General features: G+C 43.6%; 1 protein-coding gene across 1 annotated transcript; it reads right to left on the minus strand.

The window, feature by feature from the left end:
• Positions 1 to 5678: 5678 nt before the first annotated feature.
• Positions 5679 to 16369, minus strand: LOC115207924 (nuclear receptor subfamily 1 group D member 1). The gene is made up of 6 exons (XM_029775519.1): positions 15587 to 16369; positions 9951 to 10256; positions 9624 to 9857; positions 7747 to 8294; positions 7265 to 7661; positions 5679 to 7165 (listed from the first exon to the last, which is right to left on the minus strand). The coding sequence occupies exons 1-6, from the start codon at positions 15600 to 15602 to the stop codon at positions 6969 to 6971; spliced, it is 1698 nt and encodes a 565-aa protein (XP_029631379.1). The 5' UTR covers positions 15603 to 16369; the 3' UTR covers positions 5679 to 6968.
• Between the last annotated feature and the right edge of the window lie 4705 nt (positions 16370 to 21074).

Genomic DNA, 21074 nt, shown 5'->3' on the forward strand with positions numbered 1-21074 from the left:
TTCTCTTCTTCGCTCATAATGGTGTTCACACTAATTTAATGTACATGACTCCACCTACTGTACAGGTAATGAACTTGAGAAAAATACAAAAGCCATTTCGGAAAGGGGAAATAAAACAACATCATACAAAAATAAATAATTAATCCCACTCCTTCAGTCATAGTCCAATCCAAATCACATCCCTACACAGGCTCAGGGTCCTGGTAGGGGGGAGATCATCTTCAGTCAGTATTCCCTGCAATGTTATAGCTGTTTATTCCTGAATACCCAAAAACGTTGCATCCACCTTCACTATCAATGTATGTGTATCCTTCAACTGCCTCCCTTCACACTTTCTTTAATATCATCTATGGACAGTGGGACCCCAGACATGACTCGCTTTAACTTAGCATAAGCTCCAGGGACATGGCTTTTGATCTACTTCCCTTACTGAGCACGGCTAGCACAGAATATTAACAGTCTACCATTTCCAATGAACCGGGCTAGTTTTACTTAACCTATCTCTTTCTTTACGGCATTGTTTAATCAAACATCATCACAACTTTCCACTCTGACACATCATTACTCTTGTTCCCTACCTTCACTCTCTTCACACTCTCTTCGCTAAAAGCTAAACTGCTTTCAGTAGCATGGTCTCTCTTTTTCCTAACACTTTCCACTACAGACCATTCAGGTCCTTGACCCTCGTCCTTCCGACCCATATCATGAAAACTATCATCCATATTCATCGCATTCCAGCACAGCTGTTGCTTCTCCAACCCTCTCTCCATATCCTCCATCACCACATGCTTCCTTGGCACACTCCCCATCCCATCTCAGGTCAGTGTCATTATGTCATGCAGCACTTTGGGGTGGACCCACCTGTCTCAATCAATGAGAGAAGATTTGAAATAGACAAGATGGTGGCGTACACATCGTTGGATTACCTCATGTAGAACATGTTTTGATTTGTATTAATAACGGAGCATTTTCTAAATTCAAACAAACCACCTGCAACTGGACGAGGAGATTTTAGAAGATACGTTTGGCCGAAAAATCGAGAGCGAAGATAGTATCGCCAATACCAGATTAGTTTGGCAAATCTGTCCATAACTCTATCCTCCTGATTCCTGCTTACAAGCAAAAACTCAAACAGGAAGTACCAGTGACAAGCTCAATGTGGAAGTGATCAGATGAAGCGGATGACAAACTGTGGGACTCTTTTGCTAGCACAGACTGGAATATGTTCCGGGACTCATCCGATGACGTTGAGGAGTGTACCACATCAGTCACCGACTTCATTGATAAGTACATCGACGACGTCGTCCCCACAGTGACCGTAAATACATATCCCAACCAAAAGCCAAGGATTACAGACAACATCCACACTGAGCTAAAGGCTAGAGCTGCCGCTTTCATTGAGCGGGACACTAACCCGGACGCTTATAAGAAATCCCGCTACGCTTTCTGACGAACCATCAAACAGGCAAAGCATCAATACAGGACTAAGATCGAATCCTACTACGCCGGCTCTGATGCTCGTCGGATGTGGCAGGACTTGCAAATGATCATGGATTACAAAGGGACTGTCATTAAGTTTGCCGACGACTCGACGGTGGTAGGGCTGATCACTGACAACAATGAGACAGCATATAGTGAGAAGGTCAGAGACATGGCAGTGTGGTGCCAGAAAAACAACCTCTCCCTCAACGTCAGCATGACAAAGGAGCTGATCGTGGACTACAGGAAACAGAGGGCTGAGCACGCCCCCATTCACATTGAAGGGGCTCTGGTGAAACAGGTCAAGAACTTCAAGTTTCTCGATGTCCACATCACTAAGTATCTATCATGGTCCAAACACACCAACACACTTGGTATGGGCCCTCAAATCCTCAACAGGTTCTACAGCTGCACCATTGAGATTATCTTGACTGGCTGCATCGCCGCTTGGTATGGCAACTGCTTGGCATCCAACCACAAGGCGCTACAGAGGGTAGTGTGTATGGTGCAGTATATCACTGGGGCTGAGATCCCTGCCATCCGGGACCTCTATACAAGGCTGTGTCAGAGGAAGGCCCTAAAAATTGTCAAAGACTCAAGCCACCCAAGTCATAGACTGCTCTCTCTGCTACCACACAGCAAGCGCCATGTCTGGAACAAACAGGACCCTGAGCAGCTTCACCCCCAAGCCATAAGACTGCTAAATAGTTCATTAAATAGTTAACCAAATAGCTGCCTGGGCTACCTGAACTGACACTTTTTGTACACATTTTTGACTCATCACATACACTGCTGCTACCTCAATTACCTCGTACCTCTACACATCGACTCGGTACTGGCACCCATTGTATACAGCCAAGTTATCGTCACTCATTGTGTGTCTATTATTACTTTTATTACATGTTTCTCTTTTCTATTATTACAACAACAAAATATCTCTGTATTGTTGGGAAGGGAACACCTGTTGTTTACAAAGCATGTGATGAATAAAATGTTATTTGATTTTAATCTATGGCAAGGTTCCCCAACTGGCGGCCCGCTGGCCTTTAAACATCAGCTACCTGAGCTGCTAACCGATCGCTGCAGCTGTACATAAGTCCATCTGTAAATTGCCCACCCAATCTACCTACCTCATCCCCATACTGTTTTTAATTTATTTACTTTTCTGCTCTTTTGCACACCAGTATTTCTACTTACACATCATCATATGCTCATTTATCACACCAGTGTTAATCTGCTAAATTGTAATTATTTGCTCCTATGACCTATTTATTGCCTACCTACTCATGCCTTTTGCACACACTGTATATAGACTTTATTCTTTTTCTACTGTGTCATTGACTTGTTTATTGTGTTATTGGCTTGTTTATTGTTTACTCCATGTGTAACTCTGTGTTTTTGTCTGTGTCACACTGCTTTGCTTTATCTTGGCCAGGTCGCAGTTGTAAATGAGAACCTGTTCTCAACTAGCCTACCTGGTTAAATAAAGGTGAAATTAAATTAAATTAAAAATTGCCCCCCCCCCCAAGTTTTCTGAGCAAAATTGTTTTATTGTTGGACACAACAGCCTGTAAAAACACCAGCAACTCAGCTCTAAGTTTGTTACATTTTGGAAATATGTTCCAAAGTAATCCCACGCATAATATAGATATATGTGATCATACACAAATGAAAGCAAGGTTAGAAAATACTGTTTTAGTCAAATATTATAGCTGTTTCTTGCTGTCAATTTGCAGTCTACAAATGATTTGTAATTCTGTTCCGGCCCCCTGATCATCTGGCTCAAGTAAAAATCATCCTGCAGCTGAATCTAATTACAAAAAAGTACAAAAAAATGCATGAAATGAAATGTCTGCATTCACTACTGTAAGTCGCTCTGGATAAGAGCGTCTGCTAAATGACTAAAATGTAAAATGTAATGTAATGTAATTGATGATCCCTGATCTATGACGACGTTTTGCATAGGCAACCTGTAACGCCCAGTAATGGATACCAAAAACACTTTGGGTATATTACTTTATGTGATGTACAGTCTGTAGCTGCTGGTAAGTAAGCTATCTTTCTAGGCACATGCAGCCAACACCCTGATCACTTATGTTTACTTACTTTCAGGTTATATGCACACATTCAGACAGGTTATAGCACAGTTAGTCAAGCCTAAAACACCTAGACATAGCAAGAACAGGCTTATCCTTGTGCTAGATGGCTAGTTGGTTTCGTAACAATCCTGCTTCAATAAATAAAGACTGATAAACTAATTTCAACAGTGTAAAGCTTGTCAACTGTAAAACTAAATGTTTAGTCTTGACAGTTTAGTTTCAGCTTATCGAATCAAGAGTCCAGAACCATTATATAGAGATGTTGCTTAAATTGTACTTAGCACCGATCTAGGACCAGCTTACCTTCCTTAAGGTCTACCCTTAATCATTAGGGGGGAAAACACAAAACTGACCTTATATCAGCACCCAGTGGTAATCATACTCCATACGAGTCAAAACTTTCTGTGTCATGCTCGTTATGAACACTAGATGGTGATAGTGTACTATCTGTAAAGTTATGGTGTCCTACTCTGCTGTATGGTTCTTTATCCACACGGAAAAATAGCACTGTAAATCCGCGTTCACGTACTAGTCGGAAGAAGGAAACTGAAATGTCCGATTTACTAATTCGTTGAAGGCGGGCACGCGTATAACTACAACCAGTCAACCGTTAACAATTCGGACATTTGGTTCATAATTTACAGACGATAGACTCCACAAGTTTATCGAGTCTCATTTTTCTGACTTTATAAACGTATGTTCTTAATGACATTATTTTCTTTCTTTTTTTCTTCTCATGTTATATATAGTCTGTGACGCACTTGTTAACGCTTTAGCTGTAACTGAACTGTAGGTGGCGCATGAAGATCTGTTTTAGTGGGCCTACTGTGTGTTCCAGACTGAGCAGTGTTCTACACAAATGTACCCTTCATTATGTTCCCAATGTTCCCAAAGGTTGGTGCTATTTATACCTTCCAAATCTGCTCTCATAGCTGAAAAAAACTTGGGAGGTTTTTACTCCCTTGACAAACTACAGTATTTGAGGGTAAAATCAGGTAAAGATGCCGTCAATCTGGGGGCAAAGTGAATATTTAGCTTCACTCGCAGCTGGCCAGTAAACATTTTCAAACATAAAACTGCTATAAAGTACTTTAATTCACATCTGTCTGATGTGAATGCCCTAATTTAGGGGACAGGGCACGGATATAAAACTCCTACACATGTGACTGGTTACCTTTATTATTTCCTACCTAGGCAGAGAGGAAGAGTTGAAGCGAGAGGATTTATTCTGCCCAAAATCTGTCCACGAAAATAAGACGACGAAGTGAGGATTTTTTTGTATGGAGTTCAATGAGAGAGAACTTAAAATGGAATTGCTAATTTGCTACGTGAGGCTTATTTGATGAAATAGAAGTTTCGCAATGGTTAGGTTGTTATGAATGCACTGATATAAGTGGACACAGGTAGCACTTTAGCAACTTTATATCTTGAACCAATGACAAATGTATTTAAACGGCAGTGGCCATGCTGACAGCGTTACCAACCCCTCCCAGTTTTTCAACTGTTCAGTACAGCACCGTTTCCCTTCAATTGAATGTTCCAAAACGTAAAACACGTATCTAGCTCTGCGACAAGTAGTGTTCAGACAATCAATCAATCAAATGTATTTATGAAGCCCTTTTTACATCAGCAGATGTCACAAAGTGCTATACAGAAACACAGCTTAAAACTACAAAAAGTAAGCAATGTAGATGGAGAAACGCACACTTGACACATTTACCCACGTTATTTTCTATCAAATATATTTGACACAGTTCGCATCCTAATCATTCTGTCCCTGCATGGTTCTTTGTTATATCTGCTCTGCGAGGATGAGTTCGTGTTAACCTGTGAGCTGTGTGCTTATAGACACACACTGATACAAATGCCCTTAACAGCCTGTAACAAGGCACTTCATTGATCTAATGATGCCCATTATCGTTAATTTGGTATAATGGATGACAAAAGCTGGAACATCATTGCTAAAAGTTACCTTACGTTGCTAGGTTACTGCTCTGTCTCTGTTGTGCAGCGTGGTATATTGGGTATGGTTAATAGTGTTGGTGGCTTTTATATAAGTCGATAACACACGGAAACGAGTGAAGAGGCATACACAAGAAGTACGGTATATCATCTCATTTAATATTGGTTCTCTATGGAAGAAGTTTAACCATGAAACATTTACAAAATATACACAAGGTAATGCATCAATCAATCAACAATAGTTATATTTCAATAATGTAGGTTCAAATCAAACACTTCTTTTACACGGTTTGTGCACTGGTTCCATCAGTTCCATCGGTGAGGATGAGTGTTGGGGGTCGTAAGGATCAGTTCATGACAGGAAGACCACTGGCCCTATACAGTAGATGCATACCTTGCACCCCCCCCCCCCCCCCCACACACACACACACAATCGTGCACCGCTCAAACATAGCACCCCCGCTTTGTGTCTTCAATAGTGCTAACATCATACAGCAATCAACTCAAATGTAGTAGGAACCAATCACAAATATTATGTACAATATGTTCAACAATAGAATACCTTAATACATATAACCCGACAAATTAGGTCTAAAATGACCAAATGTCTCCCTGATTACAGTATTCAAATATAATGCTTCATACTCTCAATTCTTACAAATGTAAATAATACATTTTCTCATCAAATCCCAAATATTGGATTTCCAAAAAGATTCATGATGTGGTTTTGAAAATATCTTAGGCTGTTTTAACAGTGCATACACAGTCAGTTAGGGATCTAATAGTGTGTTATACATTGCTATTGCTCTGTCATATGGGCTTGTTGATGTATGGAAAGTGCTGTGTTTGAATGTGTAGAAAGAAAATGGCCCTTTCTCTTGTGAAAAGGGTGTGCTTCCTTCTTGCTGGTTTTCTGTCTGTCTGTGGCAGGACAGGAGGACATAGTGATGCGCGAAATGAGAGAGGAGGAATGGAACTGTCTTTTGGTCTTCAGTCACTGTCACTATCACTGGGAAATATGGGTAATGGAGGATTTGTAGACTCTCGTCCTTCAACTATGGGAGTTAAGTTGGACTAAGATGAGGATTTGCTGTCTAACTCCCAGCACACCAACTTGTTAGGCAGACTATAAGTCTATGAGAGATTCTACCAGCTGTGAGTATTGTTCATGAGGTCATAGTTCAAGAGACTCCCTCTTATTATCCTCCATCTTTCTCTGAGATGCCTCTCAGTCCCCTCATTCACCCTGTCCAACCCTGCTTCTGCCCCAGTCCTAGCTCCAGCACACACAGCCCATTGAAGAGAGCCTGAGGATGACCGGCTGGTGGCTTATGGCTGGAGTCATGAGGGTGTTCACCAAGAGGACTGCCCCTTTCGGGGGTCCGGTAGTCAGTGGGTGCCCCTGCGGGCTGTGGTTCCATCAGGCCCTTAGGGGTCGATGCTAAAGGCCAGCAGCTTGTCGGAGTGCATGTTGTTGAGGGTGCGCAGGTCGGGCAGGCGCAGCAGCAGCTTGGGGAAGAGGGCGCTGTCGTCGGGGCAACGGCGGGTGATAAGCGAGCGCAGGGCTTTGATCAGACTCTCCTGAAGCTGCTCCACTGCAACTACATCAGCCACACCTGAACAGTCTGAGAGAAGAGAGAATGTTATATACATGGTGAAAAATCTAAACATCTGTGATTTTTAAAGAGATTTAGAGAAGTGTGTGTTTCTTATGAGTCTCTTACCGGCAGACACTAGCACCACAGCCATGAAGAGGGCCATCTCGTCGGGCTCCAGGCCCAGAGCTCCCAGCTTCTCACTGAACTCAAACATGGCGTCCAGCAGAGAGCCCATACCCAGCGCCCGCAGGGATGTCAGGGGGTATGTCTGGCCGTTCAGGAAGGTCACCGTCTTCTCCTTAGGGTCGAACAGTGAGCAGAACCTGACCATCAGCACCTGGAAGGTGCCGGCCTTAAGCAGCATGACCTGGTCATGCTGGCTGAGACTCTGGAACCCGGGGATGCTCTTGGCAAACTCCACCACCTCCTTGACGGCCGGGGTGAAGCACTGTGAAAAGGCGTCCCAGATCTGCTGGCTGGAACGGTCACGGGGGGCCACGGGACATGCGTTCAGAGGACATGCCTGAGAGAGAGGGAGAGGGTTAGAATGGCTCTATGACACATGCATTGTACATATAGTACATATACTGAGATCTAATGAGACTCACCAGAACTTTGGCGCCTCCACTCAACTTCCAGGGGCATGTTGTCTGGTTTAGAGACTCGCCGGCTGGAAAGTTGTTGTGATTGGCTTGGAAGGTCTGAGTGGACTGGCTGCCATTGGACACTGGGCATTGACTCTGATTGGATGATGGTTGGTATGTATACTGGGCGTTGTCAACATTGTTGTTGCGTGGGTAGCGAGGGGGGGTCTGGTAGCTTTGTGTGGGATGTGACTGGTACCCCTGAGAGGGGTTGGAATGGGAGTGGGTTTGGGGTGTGGGGTGAGCGTAGCCAGAATCATGTGCTGGATTGTTGCGGATGTTGTTGTTGTTGACAACCATCTTGATTACTGGCTTCACATCCTCTTGGGCAAAGATGTTGCGGTAGGCAGTGGAAATGGACTCGCCAGGTTCTGGGCTGGCCGGGGCCTCAGAGGAAGAAGGGGAGGAATCAATCTCCATGGATGCTGATTCGTGGAGGCTGTTCATGTAGCTCTGCATCTCGTCCAATAGCCTCTGCTTCTCACGCTTTGGGATACGCCCAAAACGCACAGCTGAGGAGAAGGAGGACATGGGGAAAATACATTAGCCAATGAATCGATAATACAGATGGCAGTGTCTGGAGCTGGTATAGCAGTGGCCTGTTACTTATCAGTCTAATTCAACCTTTACTCCCTGACACTGATTGGGAATGCAATCACTGTGTTGTATTATTACTGACTAATCCTACAGGGTAAAGAAAGCTGGGGGAGCGTTTCTCCTCTCTCTATAACCAGTCTGTTTCAATCGACCAGGAAAATACATGGTTTACCACCCCACCACCCCTTCCTCTCCTCTTCCCCCCTTCATCTCTCCAGTCCTTCCATCCCCCTCTCCATAGCACATGTCCTCTGGCAAACCTATTTATAGTCTGCTACTGTATGCTACACCCCTTCCCCCAATCTCTTGCTCCCTCTGATCTCTCTCTTCCTCTTTCTACCTCGCCCCTCGCTGACTCTTGCTCTCTCGCTCCTCTGTGTTCCTGTTAAGCAACACAAAGTAGGTTCTTGGGTCAGCTAGAGTAAACGTTGTCATTGTGAGTAACAGAGTGAGGGAGGAGTGGTCAAAGTAGAGGAGAGGAAAGAGTGAGAGGGTAATAGAGTATGAGTAAAGGGGTGAAGTGGTAATGAAAGGGTGAAAGAGAGTATCATGGGAGAGGGGGAATGTGAAAGGGTGAGGGAATTAGAGGATGATTGAATGAGAGTGAAGGGTAAAAAGATGGAAAGGGGAAAAGGGTGACATCAAATGTAGTTTTAAATAAATGCCTTGCATTCCTAAAATAAATCTTCAAATAACAGAAGTATTAAAATAACAAATAGAGCGAAAAGGCCAAACCTATGCTTTGAGCTTTGTTGGGTAATTGGTGCAATGGTGGATCATTTTCCTCCTCTCTAGCATTTTCCTTTTATAGGTCACCTCAAAAGGTTTGCTCCAGAAAAGCAGATGATTTATTATCACCTAGTTTATAGATACCTCTGGAGGGTATGGTGGCCTGTAGAGAAATGATGCCATACAGGAGAGGGATGGAGCTGAGCCTCTAACTGTACCAACTGTACTATCCTCCAATAACATTCTAATAGTTTACCATTCGAACATGACCTATTAAATGCCTGTATGTTATAGACTTTGTGGTAATACTTCTAATAGATGTGCAAACACATTCAACCTAACACGGAGGGTAATGAAGCGGCCTGTGGCCTAATTTCCAGAAATAAACCGTATTTGCCACAGTTTCCCCCATGACTGATGACTACTGGGACTCCCCAACTGCTTCTGTCATCAATCAGAAACTATGGGCCAAGAGGAGAGAAAAAGAGGGAGAGGAAGATAGAATGTTCTCTTACCGTCTCTGGACATGCCCACGTAGAGACACTTCTTGAAGCGGCAGTGCTGGCAGCGGTTGCGGTTCATGCGCATGATCAGGCAGCTCTCATTCTTCACACACATCTTGTAGTGGATGTTCTGCTGGATGCTGCGGCGGAAGAAACCCTTGCAGCCTTCACAGGCGTGAACGCCGTAATGGAAGCCAGATGCGATGTCCCCGCAGACCTTACACAGGAGCACCATGCCTCCTGTCTCTGTGAGGTACACATAAATAGGAATGATTGGTTAGACATTACAATAGAAAAATATAAGAAGAAAGAAAGAAAGCCAGTAGAAGTGGTACTTACTGGTGAAGGTGCCAGTGAAGCTGCAGGGCCTCTTGGCCACCATAGGGTGGGCGTAGGTATTTCCAGAGGATGTAGCGGCTGTAGTGGCATTGGCTTCGGGGAACTGGAAGACTAGTTTGGGCGAGGGTCCACCCCTGTTCTCCCCTCTTTCTCTCTTCAGAGCGCCGATCTCGGGGAACGAGACAGGCTCAGGAGATGAGGGTTGGGAGTGGGAGGACCGGGGGGACTGGGTCTGGTACCCGCTGGAGGGGCTGCCAGGGCTGGGGCTGGCACTACCAGATGATCCAGCATACAGTATCACACCACCTGGAGCGCAAAGATGAGAGGAGAGAGAGGGAGGGCAGTTAGTGTTACCATGTCACAAGGAAGCAGACGTTAGGCTATGCTGTCAGCAAACTATCTGTGCAAAGATATCTAGATTCATATCTGTGTCGAAGGTAGGTAGGTCAACTAACAGATGAGTGTTGAGCAATAGGCACTTGGCTGGGTTACCAAACATGAACCCACCTCCTGCCTGAGGTCGACATTTAAACCAAAACCAGTCTCAGAAAAGCTGGTAAAGGGTAATAGAAGGTCAGAATGTGTCGGAAGAATGAGGTCAAATCTAGCCTCGGGGCCAACCAGATCTTTGTCAATAGTCTTTTTCCAAAATGTGGATTTATAAGATTTCAAAAAAGCATTATCATTTTAGCTTTGACTAATTCTGTGTTTGATGTGGGACCTTGAATGTATACAAAAACAAAATAATGTAAAAAGTATGTAAAGAATTGTCCGATTTTGTAAGAAAAAAATCTAGCCTATATAAATTGTACCGCGCCCACTCAAAAGTTCCAGAACGTTCCAAAGCAAGTTCGGTACGTAAACTCGGAAATGGCTCATAACTCCCTCCCTCTCCCCATCTCTCTCTACCCCTCCCTCCCTGTAAAGATTGTGCTCTGTGTACGAGAAGAGCGACAGCCCCTCACGTGTACGCTCAGCCAGCCAGCTGCCTCCTCGCGCTAACAGCAAGCCTCGCTTTCCCCCGTTGATGCGCCCGGAGCTTGCTCAAACTGCCTGCCCCCGACCGCCGACTCACATGGACTCCTGACACACAAGGCGCTTTCCGCAGTCCCGTGTAGACAACAGTCGCAGTACAATAACAGGCAGCTGAGAGCTCACGGTTGAAAGAGAGGGTTTACGTTTGAAAGAGAGAGGACAGGCTACTGTGCGTGTATGGCATTCCACTGAGTCACCGGAAACCGGAGGGGGGGGGTAGCTTGTCTGGATGATGAAAAAGCGGTTTTAATATCATTTCTGTCAGCCTTACATGCTTTCAATACAGGTCAAACCCATCATTGTGCTATCTGAAACAATGACTCCAATATTTTGACTCAGTCTTTTTCATGTTTCTCCCTTTATTCAAGGTCCTATGAATGTTTCCCCCTTTATTCAAGATCCTATGAATTCTCTATGAAACATTATGTTGATCTGCCTCATGCCCCCGTGTTTTTCTCTCTGCTGGAGGAGACAAGTGCTGCTGGCTGGGAATTTCTGTTTAGCTTAAAGTGAGCGTGCCTGAGTATAATTCCTCTGCCAGCATGTGCCAACACTGACTGTGATAACTGCTGGAGCTTCACTGTTTGCGTGTGGCAGAGCTTCCCCTGTACCTGAAATGTCGGACTTTAAATCCACCCCCACCCCCTCCATTGACACACACTCATATAGTCCTGAGCTGTTGGTTTCGTTTCCATTGTCAAGTGGCAGCCCAGTGAGGGGGGACCTGACCCCTGGCCTTCTCTATGGCAGAGACAGCATAATTCACCAGAAACCTGAGCCTGGCCAGGTGGCTTGAGGAAAAGCCCCTCCCTGGAGCACTAGGCTATGACACAGGAGGGGTAGGGCTGTATGACTCAGAGCTAGGATAAACATAGCCGACTGTAACTAACCCCTCCTTATTCCCTCCCCCTCTCATGGAGGTCCCACCCACGCTTAGGGCATAGAAAAGAAGGGAGACAGAGCCTGGAGACAGCCAGGTGACCTGTGTGTATAGTTGGCCGCGAGTCTTGAGACAGGTGGGAAAACACTCAGCTTGGACTGAAATGCATATCAATCAAGACCAAATAGCTCATCAATAATATTGTAATCCTGTAATTTCTGACATGTCAATATAGTGACTATTGGTTTAGCTTATTGAAAGGCAAGCCCACATCTCTTACCATCTGACAATCAGGCTTCTGAATTCTCACCTTCACCCCGGTACTATAGTCACACAGTTATAATGGTAATATAACCACCGCTGTGCTCTTGTCACTAAGGCTGAGTTCAGCTTTAACTGCACTGCTTCGTTGGAAGTCAGATAAACGTCCATGGCTCAGGTCGGGTGAGGAGACTCGTGGTGAGCTAATCTGATAGTGGGTTGGCTGGAGGGAGTGCTGAGGAACGTGAGTCCTCCTCTCCCCCCAGTCAAATCCTCTTGGTGACCCTTACTCACTCCCTCCCTTCTTCTTTCCCTCCAGACATCCCAGACACTGCCTCCTTGTCTAATCTATCATCTCATTGGCCTAATCTATCATCTCAACCTCGCCGTTTCTAAGTGTTTGGTGGGTTACATTGACATGATAAATCTATAAATAAATGACAGTGAATAAGACGTATATTCTAAGAGGTGAACCACTGGTTATACACACAATTACATTGAATACCAGTAGATTAATAATGCTAAATCCAGGCTGAATCACAACTATCTGTGATTGGGAGTCCCATAAGGCGGCACACGATTGGCCCAGCGTCGTCTGGGTTTGGCCGGTGTAGGCCGTCATTGTAAATAAGAATTTGTTCTTAACTGACTTGCCTAGTTAAATAAAGGTTAAATATGAAGAAAAAATATATATATATTGTCCAGTTACTCATATTAACTTCCCATCAGGCTCTGATGATTGACAGAATAGCAGTCTATGCATTTATTGGCAGAAGAAGTAGGGCAATATAACAATTAGTGTATCTTGGAGTAGAAGCCTATAGATACTTTATGACATAGGAAACAGTGGAATTTGATCCACCATATAAACTATATTATAAATATAGGCCAGCCTACCATCCAACCTGAAATTCGAGAATTTGCTACTTGTCAGGGTAATTTGTGATATCGGTGAGTGACTCATCGCTAAAATGTATTCTCGTGACATTTTGTGTTTTGCTACAATGTATTACAAAAGTATCACAATATCCACTATATTGAATATACTGTATATCAAACTATTCAGTTGTCTTTCTGAATTAAAATATATCGGTGTAAAGAAATCAACATTAAACTAGTGAATAGGGTACTAAAACGTTCTGACCCACTGACCAAATTCTGGCAGCAGCATAACAGAGTTCCCGGAAAGGCTGTGAGTGAGCGAGGGGAGCGCGCAAGGGAGATTAAAAATATGAAGGCGAGGGTGGGAATCACGCGCTGCACGTGGATGCGGAGGTTTACGCACGTGAAGTCGGCTCTAGACAGGCAAGGTGGGAACTCGGTAAATCAGGCGCATGATGCCGACCATTATCAGACTGTTGCCATGCAAATAATAGCTAAGATACTTATTAGACTTGAGAACATGGCTGTAAATAGGGGACTAGGTCATTCAATATCAATGCCACTGTCACATTCCCTGCTGTCTTCGTGAAAATATACTTGGCAATTGAGTTATTTCAGCCTCAAATGTGTAATAACATTACCATGATGGTAATTACCTCATATTATTAATGGAACCTGACTCAAAAGGCAATTATCTATTGAATTAACGTAATTTGAATATCTTTCACTTTAGAATATTGAGTGGTAAATTGTGTCACCTAGTAGACTTACAGGGTTTGCCTTTATAAAGGAACCACTCCCATATTGTGACCTGCCATGGAGATTCATTCACTGCTATGAATTCATGTCCTATCCAACTTGGTCAACATATCAGTTGAAATAAAGGTTGAACACTCCCCATTACTGAGAGTTGGCTAGTGGTCATCATTCCACCATTCCAATGACCCACTAGCTGATAGGATATGTTTGGCACCCAAACATATGCATATATTCAAATGAATTTTGGGTAATTCATATCTGAATGACTACTTTTTGTATTCCATATCTTGTATATCTTGTTATATTGTACATTTTATATTGGTAAAAATGTTTTAGACTGTAGCTCTGCTGGTGCCTGCAGTAGATCAGGGAAGACAATATTTCATAATAAAACAGTTTTTATGACCAATTCACCACCTACTCAATTTGGACCTGGCTTGAATAGCTGTTAACTGTTCAAATTTGGCCTTCATGTCAGGACCAGCTCTTTTAAAAATGGTTTTGTCTCACATGTCTATGGAATGGGCGTGATAGGTCCTTGACACACCATTGAGAGATAAAAAAAGTTATGATGCCAGGCAGCACTGAACAAGCTTGGGGAGACACCAGTCAGGTAGCTTGAGCAGTTCTTTAAATGCCTTTCTGGAGTAGTGCTGATGAAAGGATTTGGAACGGTTTCGTTGTCCCCTTGTAATCCGGTTTGATTCAATTACGCCAACAATTCTCAACTCTCCAAGCCAAGGCAATCCATAAAGTTGCTCCAAATTATGTAAAAGAAGCTAACACTAAATCAATAATGGAATAGTCACATGAAGTGCAGACCAGCACGTGCAGGCACCAGGAGCGTGTAAAGTGGAACCGGTACTGAACGTCAATGTGTTATTTACATGCAGGGAATCGGGAAGTAGCGGTCAGCTCAGTCGCCGCAAAATAGCAAAGATTGTGGCATGCCATACGACAACCCACTCCCTCCAAACCATAAGCATCACTCACACTAGCCTTCATCCAAAAACACACTTGGCATTAAAATGTAAGATTTAGCCAATCTATCTTTGACAAAATAGCAGCAAAATGATACAAACGCCAGTATTAAGATATAGTTAACAAAATCGTGTTAATTGCAGGCACCGAGCATGATCAGTGCTCATGTAAAATTGTGCCATATGGGATAGGAATCGCAATTCCAGATAGTTTCTATTTTATTATCTCCAATGTATACTACTATATAAACATTTAAAAAAAATAGGTAACCAAAAACATTACTTATTTCATGATAGAAAGTAAATACGCGAAATAGTATTTGTCCAATACCTCACCGAAGTAGCATTACACTTAAAATGGAGGGATGTATTGCAAAAGGAAATAGCAAAAATTGTATTAGAAAAAGATGGGTTAATCTGTGGACATGGATGGTTGGAGTTAAAAAACAGAATGAATGGTGGATTGGCCGCTGCGGGTAAAAATCCATCCCTTGCAGAAAAAGTAAATTACGAATGTATGTATAATTAGTTAACTACATATACTGTTTATGTGAGCGAAAATAGCTATTAGTAGCAGTAGAAGACATATTGTCTGCCAACGTAGGGTTGGGGGAATACAAAAAAGCCTCGGGCAATACATGATCATGACATTATCAATGAACTCATTACCATTACGCACGGTACGTGCACCAAACACAGTGAAGGAATATACCCAAACAGTACACAATACATTTACTCAGTAGTGTTAATTTACAAGTTGTGTATTCGCAAATACATTGATGTTTTAGCCTACAACTGACAATAGCATTGATTGGTTATAACTTGGCAATGAAACTCACCAGGGCTGTTGTCCATGTTTTCCGGTATTTGGTTGATTCTTAACGGTATTGGAATTATTCAATGTTGGTTTGTCTCTTTGCGTCAATGAGGAGTTTCGTTGATATAGGTGAAATAGTAATGAACCGCCAAGAAAGCATAGAGCGGGTATCCCAATAAGAGCAATGAGACTGTACGCAGGTCATTGGGGGTCAATCAAACCCGTCAAGTATGGAAAAAAATCGAAACTGATTTAAAGATCAGCAAAACCTAAACAGGTACCGTTTGACGAAATGTTTGCAAATCGTCTCCAAGGTATCTAATTCAGTGCCTTGCTGCCTCTAGCCAGCTTCGCTTGGTGTTCGTAGGTCGTGTGGTGTACAGTAAACTATCACTGTAACACAACAAGCATTATTTGAAAAGAAATCCCAAGCATTCGGCTTTAGTGCCAGTCAGTCACCATGAACATCTCCAAAGTCAAAAGTGTGAAAGTAGTTTAGGCACACCCACTCATTAATAGGCAATACACCGCGCCCACACTACACCAGCACGTTTTCAGGTGTCTGAGAAATGTGACCATTTTTTTTTGTCCCTTCAACCTCTGTTTTGTATGCCAAGGATTACACTCACACTCTCTCTTTCTCTGACTGCATCTGTCACGCTCTAATAGAGTATCTCATCCACCTCTTTTACACCCCCACCCTCCTTCTGGCCCTTTATTCGTTCGCACGTTTTCATTGGTGGAGAGCTAGAGTGGAGGCGAAACGGTTGGACTCGACGTTCGGAAGGCTAGTAAAGCTCGGTTGCATGTGCGCGCGGCATGTGAGCCGCCGAGCCTTGTGTCCTACTGACATACATTCTATGCAAATATACGAGGCCTTGCGATAAGAAGGGTGGACGGAGAGGGGGCTAGCCAGGGCTAGCACATGGGAAGTAGGCGGAGCTCACCGTGCTACCGCTCCCTCCAGCTCTCTATCAAGTTCTGCCTTCGGAAGCGATTCGTTTTTTCCTAGAATCTCAGCATCGGAAATTGGCATAAATCGTGGTGTGAATGTGGGTCAACACCAATTACTTGAGAGAACACATATCAAACAGCAAAGCTTTCTCAAATACAACAACGTGGTGCCCTATGTAAAGGCACCTCATAGGAATCCTGAGTGCCCATGTTTTCGGTGGATGGACACGGATTTGAATGTAGGTCATTGGGCTCTGCTGGAGGGGCTTAGTACGTGCGCCTCATGTTTTATTATCATATATGCTAATAAAGAAGTCATGAAGAGTGACGCAGATGCTCTAGCCTACAGCTAGGTTATAACACATTATTATACAATTGGGGCAAATGGGGCTGTGTGTGTTATATGTTCTCTGTGGCAGCTGGTTAGATATGGTCAATGCTGATAGGCTACTAGACGCCGTCACTTTTAAACCTTGTGAACCCAGCATGGGTAGCCAATGACACGACAGCCAGAGCGTCAGAGCATGTCCTCACGTGTTTCTCGTAATGAAGCATCGCCACTCCGTTGTGGAGTTCACAGCGCTGTAGCTCACTCCTGCTGGCCAACCTTTATGATATACCAGGGCAGTAGGTGAATTATATATGCGTCATATTGCACAAGTTTAAGACCACGTTGTTTCCGTTTCAAGAAACGTGTATAGCCATACGTCATTGTCATGTTTTAGACATTGGTCATATATGCCGCGTTCAAGTACTAGTCGGAACTAGGAAACTAGGACATTTCCGACTTGTTAACTGGTTGTAGTTATACGCGTGCCGCTTTCAACCAGTAAGCAAGTCGGACATTTCCGAGTTTCCTAGTTACGACTAGTACTTGAACGCGGCATTAACCACACATGGAACTGCGCCCTTTGGGCATTAACATGCAGTTATGCACAGAATGACACGACATTTCTGGAGTTTACAGTCATTTAGTAACTATTTATGTTAACTGATTCAGAGTCGGTAAATTACACATTCATAAGCATAGCATAAGGGTATAACATTCATTTTAATGGAACATCATAGAAGTTTGACGGATTTTGAATAAAAGCGTCATGATGTGACAAAGTTACTTGGTTATGACACACTTGACCAAAGCAGAATGGTATCCATGTTGTTATATATGACCTGTCTTTATGATATTGAATATAAGCAATACAGATAGTGGCTACATTGTCTGTTAATCAAACACCACCATTAAAAACTGTAATTCATTCATATTTTATCATTTGAAATGTAGCGGTTATGTACTGTGCCTATAGATGTGTAATTCATTATGAATATGAGAGTTCATTTGAATCAAGACATATTTCAGTAGTTAAATAAATTGCAGTTAGGCAAATCACATTTAATCAGTTAATCATTGCAGTTAACCACAATGACTTACAAGAATGGCACAATATTAATGACTCATTTAATGTTAGTCATTGTTTTCATAGCTCAGTGTGTAGGACTACTAAATATACACTGAACAAAAATATAAACGCAACATGCAACAATTTCAAAGATTTTACTGAATTACAGGTCAGACCAGTTGGCTCGTGTGTTTACGGACATATTCAATCTGCTGTCCCCACATGCTTCAAGATGGCCACCATTGTTCCTGTACCCAAGAAGGCAAAGGTAACTGAACTAAATGTCTGTCGCCCCGTAGCACTCACTTATGTCATCATGAAGTGCTTTGAGAGACTAGTCAAGGATCATATCACCTCCACCTTACCTGTCACCCTAGACCCACTTTAATTTGCTTACCGACCAATATGTCCACAGACAATGCAATCGTCATCACACTGCACACTGCCCTATCCCATCTGGACAAGAGGAATACCTATGTAAGAATGCTGTTCATTGACTACAGCTCAGCATTCAACACCATAGTACCCTCCAAGCTCATCATTAAGCTTGAGGCCCTGGGTTTCAGCCCCGCCCTGTGCAATTGGGTCCTGGACTTCCAGACAGGCCACCCCCAGGTGGTGAAAGTAGGAAACAACATCTCCACTTCCCTGATCCTCAACACTGGGGCCCCACAAGGGTGCGTGCTCAGCCTCCTCCTGTACTCTCTGTTCACCCATGACTGCATGGCCATGCACGCCTCCAACACAATCATCAAGTTTGCAGATGACACAACAGTAGTAGGCTTGATGACCAACAATGACGAGACAGCCTACAGAGAGGAGGTGAGGGCAAAACAACCTCTCACTCAAAGTCAACAAAACAAAGGAGATGACCGTGGACTTCAGGAAACAGCAGGGAGCACCCCCCTATCCACATCTACCGGACAGCAGTGGAGAAGGTGGAAAGTTTTAAGTTCCTCGGCGTACACATCATGGACAAATTGAAGTGGTCAACCCACACAGACAGTGTGGTGAAGAACCCTAACCCTCTTCAACCTCAGGAGGCTGAATAAATTTGGCTTGTCACCTAAAACCCACAAACTTTTACAGATGCACAATTAAGAGAATCCTGTCGGACTGTACTGTACAGGCAACTGCACTGCCCACAACCGCAAGGCTCTCCAGAGGGTGGTGCGGTCTGCACAACGCATCACCGGGGGAAAACTACCTGCTCTCCAGGACACCTTGAGCACCCGATGTCACAGGAAGGCCAAAAAGATCATCAAGGACAACAACCACCCGAGCCACTGCCTGTTTATCCCACTACCATCCAGAAGGCGAGGTCAGTAGACTGAAAAACTGTCACAGACAAAGGAGGAGACCAAAGTGCAGCGTGTGCGTCGTTCCACATTTTTATTTATACTGTGAAACTATGCAATATATAAATACACTGAATGAAAAAAACAACAAACCGTGACGCAGAGATGAACACCAACACAACTCAAAAGTAATCACCCACAAAACCCAGGTGGAAAAACCCCTACTTAAGTTTGATCTCCAATTAGAGACAATGAGAACCAGCTGCCTCTAATTGGGGATCATCTCAAATGAAACCCCAATATAGAAATACAAAACTAGAACCAAAACTTATAAAACATAGAACCCCCCCCCCCCGTCACGCCCTGACCTACTCTACCATAGAAAATAACATCTTTCTATGGTCAGGACGTGACAGTACCCCCACCCAAAGGTGCGGACTCCGACCGCACCTAGACAAAACAACATACTCGTCGCCAGTGGGTTTGGCGACGAGTATGAAGCGAGGGCCAGCCAACGAGAGCGTACAGATCGCAGTGGTGGGTAGTATATGGGGCTTTGGTGACAAAATGGATGGCACTGTGATAGACTGCATCCAGTTTATTGAGTAGGGTATTGGAGGCTATTTTGTAAATGACATCGCTGATGTCGAGGATCGGTAGGATGGTTAGTTTTACAAGGGTAGGTTTGGCAGCATGAGTGAAGGATGCTTTGTTGCGAAATAGGAAGCCAATTCTAGATTTAATTTTGGATTGGAGATGCTTAGTGTGAGTCTGGAAGGAGAGCTTACAGTCTAACCAGACACCTAGGTATTTGTAGTTGTCCACATATTCTAAGTCAGAACCGTCCAGAGTAGTGATGCTGGACGAGCGGGCAGGTGCAGGCAGCGATCGGTTGAAGAGCATGCATTTAGTTTTACTTGTATTTAAGAGCAGTTGGAGGCCACGGAAGGAGAGTTGTATGGCATTGAAGCTCGTCTGGAGGGTTGTTAACACAGTGTCCAAAGAAGGGCCAGAAGTACACAGAATGGTGTCGTCTGCGTAGAGGTGGATCAGAGACTCACCAGCAGCAAGAGCGACATCATTGATGTATACAGAGAAAATATGTATATACTAAAAAAATTAAATATATATATACTGTTTTTTATACCATCTATTGCATCTTGCCTATGCTGCTCTGTCATTGCTCATCCATATATTTATGTGTATATATTCTTATTCCATTCCTTTACTTAGATTTGTGTGTATTAGGTAGTTGTTGTGGAAATGTTAGATTACTTGTTAGATATTGCTGCACTGTCGGAACTAGAAGCACAAGCATTTCGCTACACGTGCAATAACATCTGCTAAACATGTGTATGTGACCAATAAAATTTGATTTGATTATAAGGAAATCAGTAAATTGAAATTAATTCATTAGGCCCTAATCTATGGATTTCACATGACTGGGAATACAGATATGCATCTGTTGGTCACAGATACCTTAAAAAAAAATTGGGGGCGTGGTTCAGAAAATCACTCGGTATCTGATGTGACCACAATTTGCCTCATGCAGCAAACATCTCCTTCGCATAGAGTTGATCAGGCTGTTGATTGTGGCCTATGGAATGTTGTCCCACTCCTCTTCAATGGCTGTGTTGGATATTGGCGGGAACTGGAACACGCTGTCGTACACGTCAATCCAGAGCATCCCAAACATGCTCAACGGGCGACGTCTGGTGAGTAAGCAGGCCATGGAAGAACTGGGACATTTTCAGCTCCCAGGAATTGTGTACAGATCCTTGCATGATCATGCTGAAACATGAGGTGATGGTGGCGTATGAATGGCACTACAATGGGACTCAGGATCTCGTCATGGTATCTC

This window comes from Salmo trutta, chromosome 14 (genome assembly GCF_901001165.1).
Source record: "Salmo trutta chromosome 14, fSalTru1.1, whole genome shotgun sequence".
NCBI classification, from domain to species: Eukaryota; Metazoa; Chordata; class Actinopteri; order Salmoniformes; family Salmonidae; genus Salmo; species Salmo trutta.

Coding starts and splice junctions, on each gene's coding strand:
- LOC115207924 (XM_029775519.1), bottom strand. Junction 9,858..9,950: donor CTTCACTGGCACCTTCACCA/GTAAGTACCACT, acceptor TGTACCTCACAG/AGACAGGAGGCATGGTGCTC. Junction 8,295..9,623: donor CGTGGGCATGTCCAGAGACG/GTAAGAGAACAT, acceptor CCTTCTCCTCAG/CTGTGCGTTTTGGGCGTATC.